At 44.2% G+C, this 15,742-nt stretch overlaps 2 protein-coding genes across 4 annotated transcripts in view; one reads left to right on the top strand and one right to left on the bottom strand.

Annotated features, from left to right (window-relative positions):
* The window catches only part of Ubtd2 (ubiquitin domain containing 2), a 57,413-nt gene extending 47,114 nt beyond the window's left edge, over positions 1–10,299 (top strand). For all 3 annotated transcript variants that reach the window (XM_020162290.2, XM_074057798.1, XM_074057797.1), the window contains exon 3: positions 7,943–10,299. In XM_020162290.2, coding sequence (XP_020017879.1) covers positions 7,943–8,340 — 398 coding nt within the window. In that variant the 3' untranslated portion in view covers positions 8,341–10,299. The remainder of the gene's footprint in view (positions 1–7,942) is intronic.
* A 451-nt stretch (positions 10,300–10,750) lies between these two features.
* Positions 10,751–15,309, bottom strand: Efcab9 (EF-hand calcium binding domain 9). Its single transcript, XM_020162307.2, has 4 exons — positions 15,136–15,309; positions 12,684–12,832; positions 11,623–11,799; positions 10,751–10,985 (listed from the first exon to the last, which is right to left on the bottom strand). Exons 1-4 carry the CDS (start codon positions 15,269–15,271, stop codon positions 10,752–10,754), a joined length of 696 nt encoding a protein of 231 aa, XP_020017896.1. The 5' UTR covers positions 15,272–15,309; the 3' UTR covers position 10,751.
* Between the last annotated feature and the right edge of the window lie 433 nt (positions 15,310–15,742).

Genomic DNA, 15,742 nt, shown 5'->3' with positions numbered 1-15,742 from the left:
CCACACATGCACACCTTCCCTACTATCATTGATTGTTAAAATCAATGAACCTACATCAGCACATCATAGTTTATATCAGGGGTCACTTTAGAGTTTTATGTTCTGTGGGTTTGGATGAATTTATGGTGACATCTGTCCAAAGTAGTTCCATCGCCCTAAAAATACTGTGTTCCACGTATTCACTCCTCCATGCCCTGCAACCCCTGATCGTTTTAACGTCTCCACAGTTCTGCCTTTTGCAGAAGATCGGATACTCGGAATCAGAGGTCGCATACAGCTTTTCACACTGGCTTCTTTGAATTGGTATCATGCACTGACTTCCCTGACAGCACATTTTCTTTTTAGCACTGAGCAAAATTCCATTGTCGGGATGTTACCACAATTTACCCACCCATCTACAAGATAGCTTGCTTACTTACTTCCAGGTTTTGGCAATCATTACTAAAGCATCCATAAACATCTATATGCAGGTTTTTGTGTGGACATAAGTTTTCAACTCCTTTGGGATTGCTATGACCAAATTGTACAGTTTTATAAAAGTAAATTGCCAAACTGGAAGTCAGGTGTGGTGGAGCACACCTGTAACTCCAGCACTCGGGAGGCTGAGGCAGGAGGATTGCAGGTTCAAGACCAGTTTGGACTAGGTGGAGAGACCCAGTGTCAAACAGTGCCAAACTGTCTTCTGTTGGACCACTTTGCATTCCTACCAGCAGTGAATGAGAGCTCCTCCTTCTACACCTTTATCAGCATTTGTATTGTCAGTGTGCTGGATTTTGGCCATTCTAAAATTAGGTTCATAGTGGAATTTCATTGGTTTAATTTGCATTTCCATGATGACATACACTGTGCAACATTTTTTCATGTGCTTATTTTTCATCTGTACATCTTCTTTGGTGAAGTGTCTTATTAAGGCTTTCAGCTTTTTTTTCTTTCTTTTTTTTTTTTTTTGAGACAGATTTTTGCAATGTGGCACAGGTAGGCGGGCCTCAAAAGTCCTGATCCTCCTGCCCAGCTTCCCCAGTGCTATGATCACAGTCGTGCACCACCAGACCCAGCCTTCACTCCATTTTAAAAAATCAAGTTTATTTTCTTATTGTTGAGATTTAAGAGTTCTGTTTAAGTTTTGTATAATAGTCCTTTATCAGATATGTCTTTTGCAGATATTTCTCCCAGCCTGTAGCTTTTTTTTTTTCTTAACTTTTGACAGTGTCTTTAGCAGACCAGAACTTATAATCAGTACCAGCTAATGAATTCTATCATGGATTGTGAATGTGGCATCCTGTTTGACAGATCATTGCCAGATACAACGTGATCTGGATTCTCTTCTGTGTTATCTTCTCGTTTTGTAGTTTTGTGCTTTACAGTAGGTCTGTGATCCATTTTGAATTAACTTTGTGAAGGGTGTAAAATCTGTGTGTGTTCATTTCTTTGCATGTAGATAGCCAGTTATTCCAGCACCATTTGTTGAAAAGACTTTCTTCCACTATGTTGACTTTGCTTCTTTATCAAAGATGAATTGAATGTGTTTATGTGGAGCTACTGGACGCCTACTCTGTTGTGCTGATCTTGTCTGTTCTTCAGCCAGTACCACACCATCTTAATTGCTGTACATTTATAGTGAATTTGTGTGTGTGTGATTCTGAGGTTTGCACTCAGGTCTCATGCTTGCTGAGCAGGTACTCTACCACGTGAGCCGCTCCACTGGGCCTGAAACTAGAATTACAGACTTGAGCCACCAACATGGTGGATCTTAAAGTTAGGTAGTATCAGTCCCCAACTTTGTTCTTCATCTTCAATATTGTGTTGGCATTTGGGGGTCTTTTACCTTACTATATAAGCTTCAGAGGCAGTTTGTCCAGTATCCACAAAATAACTTGCTGGAATTTTGATTAGAGTTGCATTGAATATGGAGATCAAGTTGGGAAGAACAGAGACCTTAACTACATTGTCTTCTCCATGAACGTGGAATGTCTCTCAAGTCATTAATTCTTCAATTTATCACTGAAAATTTTGTTATTCTAGCTCTTATACATGTTTTGTTAAATTTATACCTAAATGTTTCATTTTTGGGTGTGCTAATGTAAATAATACTGTGTTTTTAATTTCAAATTCTGCTCATTCATTGCTAGTATATGGAACAGCAGCCGACCTTTGGCATTAACCTTGTATCCTGCAATCTTGATGTAAATGCTTATTAGTTCCAAGAACATTTTTGTTGATTCTTAGGTTTTCTATGTAGATAATCATGTCATCTGTAAACAAAGGCAATTTTGTTTCTTCTTCCCAATCTGTATTTCTTTTATTTCCTTTTCTTATTGCCTTGGCTAGGATTTCCGGTGTGATGTTTAAAGACAGTGATGAGGAGGACATCCTCAACTGTTCCTGATTTCAGTGGGAAGCTCTGAATCTCTCACCTTTAAGATTGATGCTCACTGTAGGTTTTCTGTGAACATTCTCCATGTAGTGTAGATCTTCCCTTCTGATGTTACTTAGTTTTTATCATGAATAAGTGTTAGGTTTCATCACTTGCTTTGTCTACATCTATTGATGTGGTCATGTAATTTTTCTTGTCAAACCTATTCTTATGGATCAGACTGAGTGGTTTTGGAGTGTTGAACCATACCTGAATCTAGGGTAAATTCCACTTGAGAGTGGTGTGTAATTCTTTTACTTCTGTATTTAACAGTTTGTTGAGGATTTTTCAGTCTATGTTTATGAGAGAATATTACTCTGTATTTTTCTTTTCCTGTAATGTTTTTGTGTGATTCTGGTATTAAAGTAATACTGGCCTCATAGAATGGGCTAGGAAGTATTTCCTCTTCTGTCTTGTGAAAGACATTGTAAAGAATAAGTGTGACATCTCACTTAAATTTTCAGCAAAATTTGCCAGTGAATCTACCTAAAACGTACTTTCTCTTTTGGAAGGCTGTTGGTTATTGTTTCCACTTCTTTAATGACACAGGCTTGCTCAGATTATTCCTGTGTCAATTTAGCAAGTTCTGTCTTTCAAGAAGTCAGTCCATTTCATGTAGATTGTGAAATCTGTGGGTGTGAGGTTGGTCGTAGGATTTATTTACAGACCTTTTAATATCACAGATCTGCACTGGTGTCTCCTTTTGTTTCTAATGTTAGTAATTTATGTCCTCTTATATCTTGGTTAGTTCCACTGATTTTTCCTCTGTTGCTTTCTTGTTATCAATTCCATCGATTTCTGCTCTAGATTCTGTTATTTCTTTTCTTCTGCTTACTTTGGATTTAATTTGATCTTCCTGTGTTTGTGGAGTTGGGGATCAAATCCAGGGCCTTGCATGCTAAGCAGGTGGTCTACCACTGAGCCACACCCCGTCCATTCCCCTCTGACTATCTGGTTATTGGTGCATTTACAACACTGATGTTTTATAGGGTTTTATTGTTTTGGGTTTTTTTGACATATGAGAATCTTTATGCGTGTGAAGGTTGCTAATTAAATAAGTGAACCAGGCTGCCAGGAACAGAAGTGGAGTGACCATATTGAAACCAAATGTCATAATATACCCACGGCAGCCATTAATGTCCACCAGCACTGATGGTATTCTCCTTGATACCAATCTGGGAAAATAATTGAGAAAAGCTAGAGCAAGAGTGAAAGAGATAGGGTGTTTTCTTGACAAAGTGACTCTTCAGTTTGGGTAAGAACAGCAAGTTGTTTAAAGTCCTAATCTCACTCTTTAAAAACTGCCCTTTCTGCCCCATTCTCTAAGTAGGCCATACAGTTCTTAAAAAATAAGTTAGATGTAAACCACTGATGTTCAGTGTCAGTAGTTAGGTTACGTCTGCCATGTATGTCACTGCTTTTGCCTTTCATTTTCTTCTTTTAGATTTTTGAACTTTACCTGATCCCGTTTTCTCTCCTTTCTTAGCATGTCAGGTATACTGACTTTAGTGTTTTTAGTAGTTGTCTAGAATTTACAATATACATTTGTAACTAAGTCCACTTTCCCACAGCACTGTGCTGCTGTGCTGGCAGCACAAGTACATTACAGCAAAATCGTGCTAATTCTTTATGCACCTTGTAGCCTTGATTTCATTCATTCAGGTTATGTGCATGCGTACAACATGCACACGTGTAACCAAACACGCTGTTGCCGTTGTTTTGAACGGACATGTTAGATCAGTTAAAAAGGAAAACCAAAGTTATTTTACTTTGGTTCCTTCCTTCCCCACTGCTCTTTATGTTGACCTATCATTTTCTGACCTATGTCATTTTCCTTTTGTCTAAAGAGATTCTTTTACTATTTTCTTGCAACAGATTCTCTCAATTTTTGCTTGAGAAAGTTTTTCTTACTTTTGAAGGTACTTTCACAGGTTACAGGTTCTAGTTGGTGGGTTCTTAATGCTTTAAATATTTCACTCTTCTCACTTCTTGCATAATTACCCAGCTTCTAAAAAAGCCAGGTGTAATTCTCTTTTTTTCCTTTTGTCCTCTGTACACACTCACACACACACTTGTGTCAGTCTCTCGCTCTCTTTATTCTCTGTAGTCTGAAATGATAGGTCTAGGAGCATACTTGTGTCGATCTCTCTTTTTTCTCTGTAGTCTAGAATGATGGCTCTAAGTGCACATGTGTGTCAGCCTGTCTTTCTTATTCTCTGTACTCTAGAATGATGGATCTAGGTGTGGCTTTTCCAGCATTCATCCTGTGGATGCTCCCTTGGCCTCTTGGCTATGTGCTGAGTGTCCAATAATAACTTGGGGAACTCTCCGTCATAATCATTTGAAATAGTTCTGCTGTTTCTTCTCCTCCTACACTCCATTACGTATAAGTTCTGCCTTTTGTGGTTGCCCCCCCCCCCCCAGTTCTTGGATATTCTGCTTGTCTCCATCTTCTTTCTCCTTGCTTTTCACTTTTAGTCATTCTTCCTGAGAGTCTTCTTCAACCATGTCCAGCCTGCTCATGGCCATCACAGCAGCTTCTATTTCTGCCTCAGTGTTTGTTATATCCAGTGTTTCCTTGTGGCTCTTTCTTAGGCATGCCATCTCTGCTTCCCTATCCCTCTCTGCTTGCATGCTTCTATTTTTTTCCATTAGGGACATGAGCACACTGATGAGAATTTTAATAAATTCTAACATCCCTGCTATAGCTGAGTCTGGTTTTGATGCTTGCTCTCTCTTCAAACTTTTTTTGCTGTTCAGTGTGTCTTGTAATTTTTTGTTGGAAGATGGACATGCTGTACTGGGTAAAAGGAACTGTTCCCACATAATCTGTAAATCAAGTGTGGTGGAAGAAGGCATTCCACAATCCTGTCATTAAGTCACAGTCTTCTTGGGAGCCTGTGCCTGATTTAGACTTCACCCAGTGCTTCTCAGGTGGCATTGCACCTTAGATGGACTGGATAGCTGGAGGGGGCTGCAGTCAAGTTTTTCCTTTTCCCTGGTCATTTAGGCTCTAATTAAATAGTTTCTCCTGAGGGCAGAAAGCTCTGGTCTATTTTAAAATAGTTCCTTTTGTGCCCATTGCCAGAAGCACAGTGCACTTTTCTCTGGTGTTTGTTGTGAGGAAGTGGTAGGGCTCCAGGAGTAAAACTCAATAGCCCCCCCATCACCTCCCATACTGGCATCCCTGCAACTTGGTCTTCCAAGCTTTGTGCTGAACCCCTAGCGATTGCCAATCACCCTGGCTTCACAGAGGTTTCAGCTCCAGGCTTGTGTTCCAGTACACCTGGGCCGTGATTTGCCCTGTGACTTCATCTCTTTTCGACATCTGAGAAGAGTTGGTTTTTCAGTTTTGTTCAGACTTTACTTGTAGGGTGGAGCGTTGACTTACGAGTTCTCACATGCCAGACTAGAAACCTAGTTAATCAAGACATTGAGATTTCTTAACGTTTAGTTTAATGTTTAGTTAAATGTAGAGTACATTTATAACTCAGATTATAATTTTTAGGTGGAAGTGAGGGAAAGAGTTAGTAAACCAGAAAACTTCATATTAAACAACAACAAAAAACAAGTTATTTTTCCCCAAAACATTAAAATATGGGTCTTATATGTAGTGTGGAGTTGAGACAGCTTATGTCCAACCTTATGAAGATGAGGGCAGCCTGAGGTGAGGATCACCCTTTTTCCGTGGAGTTTTTCCTCTCACATCCATTTGAGATTTGAAAACCAAAACTAAACCTGGACATGTTGGGCCCAAAGGTACAAGACATGACTTCTTTGCGTTGTGTGGAGAAAGGGGTGTCCAGACCCCCTTTCTTCAGATGCCAGATAGTACATTTGTTCTGAGCTTGGCATACACTGCTGTTTCGAGACTGTGCCAGAGGTAGACAGGACCTCATTCTGCCTGCATCCTGGCTGCTTTATTGTACCTCTGCTGTATTTTATGTGATGTGGAGCATCAAGATATCGAAGCTAGTATAAACCTAGGCATTTCTTTATAGGACAGTTTTATGTTGCTTCATTTAGCTGACTGAGAAAGTACTTCAGTTAAATAGTTTTGCTCAAGGTTGCACAGCTAGTTAATGAAAAGGCTGGAAACTTCTTCTTGATCTCCTGATTACAAAGATAATGATTTGGTATGATGCCTCTCTACGAGAATTTTTAATAGCAGAACAGTTATGTAAATGCGCTATTCATACCTACAAAGCTGACATTACCAACCCCCACCAACCTAACAAGAGATGGGTCTATTGCAAACTCTCCAGTCTGTCTTTCCTAGTTCTCCTGATGCTCAGGCCGTCTTTCAGACTAGTACTGGCAGGTCTTTAGTACTAGGGCATCTAAAGCTAGTGTGCACAACTGACTACCTGTTCTTGTACGTAGCTTGGTGCTGCAGTGTATTGTGTTTCTGGTGGGGGAACTGCTCATGAGCACAACTGTGCTTGAAGTAGATCCATTCTTACAGTGTCTTAGCAGTGTTAATGAACAACACGAAGTCCAAACCAAGTCCTTAAACAAAGAGTTGGGCTTTCTCACTGTCACCCCCCTGATCTTAGTGTAATTTAGACCAGATCAGACCCATGGCTGGTTCATGACCAATTCCAGTCTCTTTCTGGATGCTTTGTACTCAGTCCTCCTGACAGTGATCAAAGACATGGGTTTATCAGTACCATTTCTCAAGTCCCACTTATTATATTCACTACCCTGTATTTAAGTATTTCTGATATAATAACAAGAGCAATAAGTGATATTAATATTCCAGTTTGAAAAAAGGACATGTCATATGTAGTCCTAAAATACTAATTAAGTTATGCTTTCAAGCTCCCCAAGGAAGTCTGGATAATTATAGTGTGATTATGCTTTATAAAGAAATGAGCCACCATTAATACTTTGTTTAAACCACACATACTTTTTCCCTCCCCCCAAGGTAGCTCATTACCAACTTCATACCCTTGAGTTCTGCTGCAATAGACAAGTTGAGGTTGAACAGAGCAGTCAGTCATTTCTGTGTAGTTGTGCTAATGTAATAGGTGGGCAGCACCTGGTATGGCCTCCCTCTCTTGTTAGCCATCTCTCTGGACCAAGGTCTTGTGGTCAACTGTAGTTCTCAATTGAGGAGTCTGGGCAGTAGGGAAACTACTGTGTTGAGTTGGGCTTCGGATCCGTCTCTCTTTTTTTGTTTGTTTAAGGTGGCTGAATATGTGATAAAAAGATATCCCAAGGTAATTTAAATTCCCCCTTTCAGATTGAAATTTGAGCGCTTTCATTCCCATGTGTCTTACTGAGATTATGTACTGGGCATCAGATGGTGTAGAAGAGTGGGTAAGAGGCGTGTGGATCTTGCTAATGTAAACTTAGGTGAACACTCAAATTGGGCATGGGATTTGACCATCATTGCTGATGGTCACCTGCAGTGCCTGAATTCTGTATTTTGTCTTTGTTGTGACATGCTATGGAGAGACACTTGAGTGTTTTGCGCACTGTAAGCGGAAGTACTCGTTTGAACTCTTCCTCCTCTTCTCTCTAAAGGTGCGCTTACAGAGTGCTACGATGAGCTGGGGAACAGGTACCAGCTGCCAGTCTATTGCTTGGTCCCACCAATCAACATGATAGAGGAGAAGAGTGACATAGAGACTCTGGACAATCCTGAGCCACCACCCAACTCGGGGTACGAATCTCAGCTGCGTTTGCGCCTTTCCACGGGCAAAGACCTCAAGCTCGTGGTGCGCAGCACAGACACGGTATTCCACATGAAGAGACGGCTGCACGCGGCAGAAGGCGTGGAGCCAGGCAGTCAGCGCTGGTTCTTTTCTGGAAGACCCCTCACTGACAAGATGAAGCTGGAGGAGCTGAAGATACCAAAGGACTATGTGGTACAGGTTATAGTGAGCCAGCCTCTGCAGAACCCAACACCAGTTGAGAACTGAACTGGTCCTGTCTCTGGGTCCGGGTCCCTCTGCTCCTTTTTATTGTTGTCATTTCCTGTCTATGGCGCGAAATTTATTTTCACTGCTCTAAATTCCCTATGAATGGATTTAGTTCTGAGGAATTACCAGTGAAAAATTCCATCTGTGATGGAGACCAACAAAAATAATAAAAGAGCCAGCCTTTGAGACTCATGTAATTACAATCCCTAATTTGCGAGACAGTTAAGAAATAATCATTTATTTTAAAACACTCAACAACTATGTAACGCCTGCATTTAAATGATTTGAACTGTAAATGGAACACTGCACCATGAAGAACAGCACCGAGCACCTTTTCAAAGCAGAATTTTTAAAATATACCAAATTATATAATTTCCAGAAACTATCAATAACGGTTACAAAACTTATGGTTTTTGTTATATTTTCATGGATTCTGAAAAGCGTAGTATTTGAGGTTTGCTTCTATTCTGGTGTTTATTTGTAGCTCACTTCTTGGTTAGCCATCAAGGAGTAGAGACTGGCAGTCCTGTCTGGGAGTTGCTTCCCATCCCTCATGTGTGCTCCTGTTTTCATTTTCACTAAACCGTCCTGCCTCCCAGCACATTGGTGGCAGGCACCCTCTGGAACACTCGGCAGCAATTCAGTCTGTGCAGTGAGACAATTTTCAGATGATGTTCAGTTGAAAAGTCCCTTTCCCTCTTCTGCATAGTTATTGTGAAATGTCCATAGAGCAAAGCTTTTTCATATCCAGACTTAGAAGGCCACTGCTGCAGAATACCTTCACTGTCTGCTCGGCTCAGGCAGTTGCATAGCTAACTCTGACCCCTCGTGTAGTTCCCAGGCCAGGGTACCAACATCAAGTACTTCCTGCATCCCCCACTTTGCAGGAAGGTTATAAGGAAAAACCATTCTATCTGTGCCTGGGAGAACAGTGCCTGTTGCAGTCCTTTAGAGAAAACTTCCATTGTGGAAGGGTTACTGGTGCCATCCATGCATCAGCAGTGAGATCCCTCCATGCTTTCCACTCCCTTACCTCCAGTCATGGGGGTGCCTGTCCTCCTCCCTTACCTTCTCTAGCAAAGAGGCAGATTGTTATAGGGACTAGATAGAGCCGAAAAGGATTGCATCTAATTTGGAGCCTCAGAAAGGGGCCGACACCTGATCACACTGTACCCCTGAGGGTCTGTGAGATGGAAAGCAGAGGGAAGAGTCACTGTGTTGTTCTCTGTTGGGAAATACAAACCTCCACACCTGTTTGGATGTGAGACACCAAATGAAATTGCGGATTAGCTGAAGTGTACGTTTAAAATTGTATTAAATTTCCTGTAGCCTGATTAAATATCTGTAATTGTAAGGTATGGTTATAAGAGCTTTTAACTACTTCCCTAATTTTGTTCAGCTGTTTTAAAGACTATGACTACATCCAATTAAATTCGCTGATGACTGAGGCTAAATTGAAGGGAACAAGCATCAAGGCCCGGGGTTCAATCCCCAGCACCACCAAAAAAAAGAAGGGAAGACGCCAGCATTGACCCCAAAGGAGAGCTTAGATACTCAGAGGTGGAGGTGCAGGGTGTTTCAACACACTGCCTTATATCATACAGGGCCGTACATCAGTGCCACACTGAATAGCAGCATCTCTCAAAACTCCCCAACTGGAAAAAAATGTTCAGACCTATTGTTTCTTAGGGAAGTTGGATGATGTCATCAGTCATCTGTGGTTGTACAAGGTCTTATTTGTTGAGGATTTGACCTCTCTTTTAGAGTTTTTTTTTTTTTTTTTAATTTTAAAGGAACATACACTTTGAGTAACAGATCTCTGTGCATGTTTAACTGGGTGAGAAAACCATGGTGCTGTTTAATTGTTAATAGATCAGTATAAGATTGGACCAATACTTGATGTGTATAATTTTAGTATGTAGGGTTTTTGTGCTTTTTTAAAAAAAAATGTTAAATTTTTCTCTTTGTCTTTGCCTTTATTCTGGGTTTTTAACTGCTACTCTGTATACAAGGGTGATCTGCCTCTTTGTAAAACCTCAGCTCAGTGAGCAGCAAGATCACCTCCTCTGTGTGAGGACACTAGGCTGTTAAAAGTGAGACCCTGCTGATGCTGACAGAGGAGCACTCCTTTGGACCCTCTGTACAAAGTCAACGTAAAGATACCCACTTGGGCCAGGCACTGGTGGCTCACTCCTATAATCCTAGCTTCTCAGAAGGCAGAGATCAGGAGGATTGGGGTTTGAAGCCAGCCCAGGCAAATAGTTTCATGAGATCCTATCTTGAAAAAAATCCATCACAAAAAAGGGCTTGTGGCATGGCTCAAGCTGTAGGCCCTGAGTTCAAGTCCAAGTACCACAAAACAACAAAAAAAGATGCTCACTTGGATGCTGTTTGTTTATTTTTAGAGACGTCTACAATTTTAATGACTGCTGTCTGCTTTTGGATCTTATTCTGTCCAACAGGCTTTTTTGGCTCACACCAACGTGTTTCAACATTTTCTTTATGAGCAGAGATTTCAGTTTCATTTTCTCTTTCTCTTGTTTCTCCTCTTCCCCTTCCTCTTCCACTTTCCCTATTCTCTGCTTCTCCCGGGCTTTGTCGGTAGAAAAGATAGTATACAGCTTAAATTCCTTGTAATTAAGACGCTTTTGTTGGGGGAAAAAGAGAAATAATTTCAGGAAGGGTTTCACACTTTGTTCCAGCTGACAATAGAATTGTAATCATTTTTTAGAAACTTGTAAACTTAAGGCTCAGTAATTAGGACACAGTCATGGTCTGTGCCCAGGAGGAGTCGGTCTGTTATAAACCATGAGACCAGGGCCACTTTCTTAAGTTTCCTGGGTCCAATTCAGGCACTTCAGGCTGCAACTCAGGTTTTGCCTTCCCAGTGCAATCCATCAGGGTCAACCTTGGCTTCCCCTTGTTTCCCCAACAGACTTCCCCTTTAACAGGCACACTATTCCCTTCCTCCCCTTACGATCTTGCTTACATGGTCCTGCCATAGAATATCTTCCTTTCTACTTTATTCAACCCTATAAACCTTTCCCCCATACCAGTCACCACCTCACCACCGCATCTCCTTCCCTGACCTTCCATGATTCAGATGTACCCGGAATGATGGAGCATGGAACCAGTCCTTCCTCTCTTGGGGCCGAGAGAACACTTCGTTTCCTCTGACCCCTGCACTGTGCAGTGTGCCTACTTGAGTAAGGTCCTCCCCACCTCCTTTCCCGGCTCTGCCATTGCTGTAACAGAAAGCAGCCCTCCGCAGGCTGCACTTACACAGTCACCTGTGACGTCAAAGTCATGGAAGAGCTCTCTGAGCTCCTGCTTTTTAATATTGAAGAGAAATCTGTACATCTGGAAGTTGGCTGCCTCAATATTCATCTCCCCGTCCAGGTCAAGCAGGTCAAAAACAGGCCGGGAATGGCGATACAAAAATTGTTCTCCCAAATGGTTCTATTTTGAGAGAAATAGGGAAGAAGAGAAGAATGTTGGTGCTGCATTGCAAGCTTGTCACACCAAGGCCATTGCCTAGCGAGCTCAAAGTGGAAGCGAAGCCCCGGAGGCTCAGGTGCAAGTGTTCTGTGGCCACGCCCAGCTCTGCATTTGAGGGGACATGGGCCCCAGTGGCAGTGGCAGTTCTGCCAGGCTATTCTACCTCGAGCTAGAGTGTGGACACACAGGTACCTTTCCTTAGGGGTAGAAACAGGCAAATACACACCAGAAGTGTGTGTGGTGAGGAGAACCCAGAAAAGAGCGAGTCTCATGTCTGTCCCTCAACCTCTGCAGAAACGGCAGAGATCACAGAGTGGGCAGGTGATTGCCAGTGGTTTTTTGAGTACAAAAGAACAGGCCAAGCCAAAAAGGGTGGTGGCCGGGGCCACATGCTATTTACATGAAGAGGCGGGGAGGGCAGAAGACAGGGTGCAGCATGGAGAGGCTGGTTGATGGGTTGACCATGTGGGAACATGCCAGGCACTGCTAGTGCACACCTGTAATCCCAGCTACTCAGGAGGCAGAGATCAGGAGGATCACAGTTCAAAGCCAGCCCTGTGCAAATAGTCCAACAGACCCTATCTTGAAAAATCCTTCATGAAAAAGGGCTGGTGGAATGGCTCAAGTGGTAAGATTACCTGCCTAGCAAGTGTGGGGCCCTGAGTTCAAACCCCAGTGCTGTCAAAACAAAACAAAAATCAGGAACAAAGTTAATCCCCTCACTTTCTTTTCTTCCTCCTGCTTGCACTGAAGTGAAAGGGAAAAGGCTCTGGTGCCTTCCTACTTCTTTGTCAGCTTGAGCAAGGTAGTGTAGCCCCAGGTCCAGGTCCTAACCGGGTACTTGCCTGGTGCGACAGCAGGATGCAAACCAACACGTAGAATTGGTCAAAACCAATCTCACCCACGGCCATCCAGTCCAGCATGTCAAACACAATCCTGATCTGTCTCGATTTCAACTTGGTCACGTGGTGGAGAAAGTGATAAAACAGCACATCTGTGGAGGGGAGGGGAGGCTATCGATCACTCTGGAGCATTCCAAGTGGCCAAACACCTGGGCTTCATGAAAGCAGAAGCACTGTCAGAAGCTTCTTGGCCTGGGAAGAAGGTGATGTTTTGTTTCTGGCTTCCCCACGTGTCTGCCACAACTGCCCTTGAGCAGGGTGGGGACGTCAGTGGTTAGTGCTGGGTCCCCGACCCCTGTGTGTGGGGATGGAGCACCAGGCTGCTCGCGTCACGGGCACGAGGCTTGGAGAAGCCAGTTTTACCTGGGCCTTTCCCTGTAGATAATTGCAATGAGAAACCTAGGAATCACTGCTGTGCTTATTTCAGCAAATGCATTTGGCTCTGCAGGAGGGAGCGAGCCTTCCAGCAGCCCCGGCCTGCCCCGTTGCCTCTCTTTGTAAAAGAAGAGTTGCTTATGTGTTACACAGGGTTGTTTTGTTGGGATTTGTTTGTTTGGTTGCTTGGTTTATTTGTTGGGGGGGGAGGGTGGAACAGGGTCTTGCATTTTAGCCCTGGCTGGCCCGAACTTACAGTCCTCTTTCCTTAGCCTCACACATGCTGGGGTCACAGGCATACATCACAAAGCCTGGCTTAATTTTTTCTTCCAGTGCTGGGGATTGAACCTAGGACCTTGTGCATGCTAGCCAGGCACCTACCTTTGAGCTACATCTCCGTGTTAGGCACTTGAAATGCCAAGTCTCAGAGAACCCTAGCAACCTTACAAGGACAGTAGCACCATACCCCTTAAATGGGTACACCAGCCACTGGGGTCTTGTAAACTAGTTTCCAATTCAGGAAACGTGGCATGGGACTGAGGTCTATGGTGACATGGCCCACGCAGGGTTACTTACAGAGCAAGTGCAGTTGGGATCCCAGTGGGTCGGTGTGACCACAGCCTTGCTATCTCCCCAGTGCGCGGCGGGGCCCTGTCTGCCCTCTTGTTAACACCTGTTCAGTCACACACATCCAGAGGGAAAATGCTGGCATGTATGGTGCAGGGAAGGGTTTTGCTGTCTTTCTCTCACTGACCCTGTGGCCCCATAAGCTGGCAGGAGCAAACGTGATTCGCTTATGCAGCAGGCTGTGGCCGGCCATCGCGCGGCCTTGGCCACACCTGACTTCCACATGCCTCTTGATTACAGAAATTACCTCCTGGCTCCACTGAATATGGAAATGTGTCTACGTAGTTTGGAGTCCCAGCTGAAACTAAGTGAACCCGTGGTCACGTCCGGATTTGGGGGTTCTCATGGCCTCATGTTCGTTCATGTTCACCAGGCATGAACGAGCACACAGGAAGCTGGGCACTCAAGCTCCAAGCTGAAGGGGCTGCCCAGTCCTCAGGCCACTGTCCCATCCTTAGTGACCAGACCACATGAGCACACCTTTACCTCTGGTCACCAGGAGTGATGTGGCCACTGGGGAGATCGGGGTGTTCTCAGCAAACCTCCTGGTGAGGCCAAGAGTGGGCTTTGAGATCAGAAAGCCCAGCTCAGTCAAGGTCAGTGTCCTGCTGCTGCCTGATCTGGGCCAGGCTGATTGGAAGATTGCAGCAAATCTGTGTACAGAGGAGGAGCCAAGGCACGGAGCCGTGAGGAAAAAGCTTCGTCCTGTGTTCGTTTATTTATCTACTTCCTGGCACCAGGGCTTGAAAGAGACAGGCCACCAAGCTACATCTCAAGCCCCTTTATTGTTTGGTTTTTTAACATTAAATGGACTTTTAAGAAACTGTCTATGGAAGGCAGGATCCCCTTCGTCACAAATGACACTTACCCCTGTGAGGTCAGAGAGAATGAACGCGTGGGATGCTTTGCTTCTACCCAGCCCTACAAGAACCTGTTCGTGTGTGGACTGCCAACTGGCAGTGCTGGTTTCTTACAAGGACCATTAGAAGGAGTTGCACTTGACAGACAAGAAGTCTTGCTCAGCTTAAAGACACTTGCTAAGTCCTTCTGTGCGTCAGGCACCGTGTTCAGCACTTGCCATACATCGCCTCACTAAATGATCACTTTGTGAGCTGGACGCCATCTTGGGGGTGCTAAGGATGGAGCCCAGGACCTCCTCACTCTACCACTGAGCTGCACCCCAGAGCCTGGACTCAGCGTGCCTTCTAGATGAGGAAACCGATGAAGGGATTTCGAGAAGTCCCCAGATCACCAAGGATAAGGGGTGCAGCCAGACTCTAACCCCTCCCTGAACTGCCCGGTCCCAACTCCGTGTGCATCACCTAGGGGACAAGTGTTTGCTGACCACGCAGACCCCTGCCCCGAGTTTTCCTGCGCGTCAGGAAGGACTGACCGTTCATGGTGTCATTGTGGTGCACATCGAGGATGTGGAAATACTCCACCAAAGCCTTCACGTTCCTCACAGACAGCAAGCAGTACACCTTGTCCAGGTACAGGTACCACAGGAACGACCCCTCCCGCAGGTCCATGTCACGCCCAGCCACCAGGGGCCCCTGCGTCAAGTACAATGGAGGTTCTGCCTCCTCAGAACCAGAATGCTGGACCCAGGTTCCGTGACCCGCAGCCTCTGAGGCCACGTGTCACAGGAGAGGGTCAATCACAGGGGACTGCTTCCTCTCCACTCCCCAGGTATGGACACTCCTGTCCAACCGTCTGTCACTGACTTGAGGTATAAACGAGAGAGAGAGAGAGAGAGAGAGATGTGCAGGAAAACTGAGCTGGGCTGCAGTGGTTCTCAGACCATCCCCAGCCTAAGCTCACCCACTGGACAAGAAGGAAATGAAGTCCACACAAAAGACCTGAGATTAAGCCAAGTCACCCAAGGAGGGGTCCAAAGACCAAAGTGCCAATCTGTGAGCCAGCAAACAGGGCAGCAAAGCCGGCGAGAACAGCCAAGGCTGTTTGTCTGCTGTTCTTTTAGAATGGAGTGTTTCAAATGC

The sequence above is a fragment of the Castor canadensis genome, chromosome 16 (assembly GCF_047511655.1).
Source record: "Castor canadensis chromosome 16, mCasCan1.hap1v2, whole genome shotgun sequence".
Classification (NCBI taxonomy): domain Eukaryota; kingdom Metazoa; phylum Chordata; class Mammalia; order Rodentia; family Castoridae; genus Castor; species Castor canadensis.
This window is presented reverse-complemented; position numbering and strand designations above follow the sequence as displayed.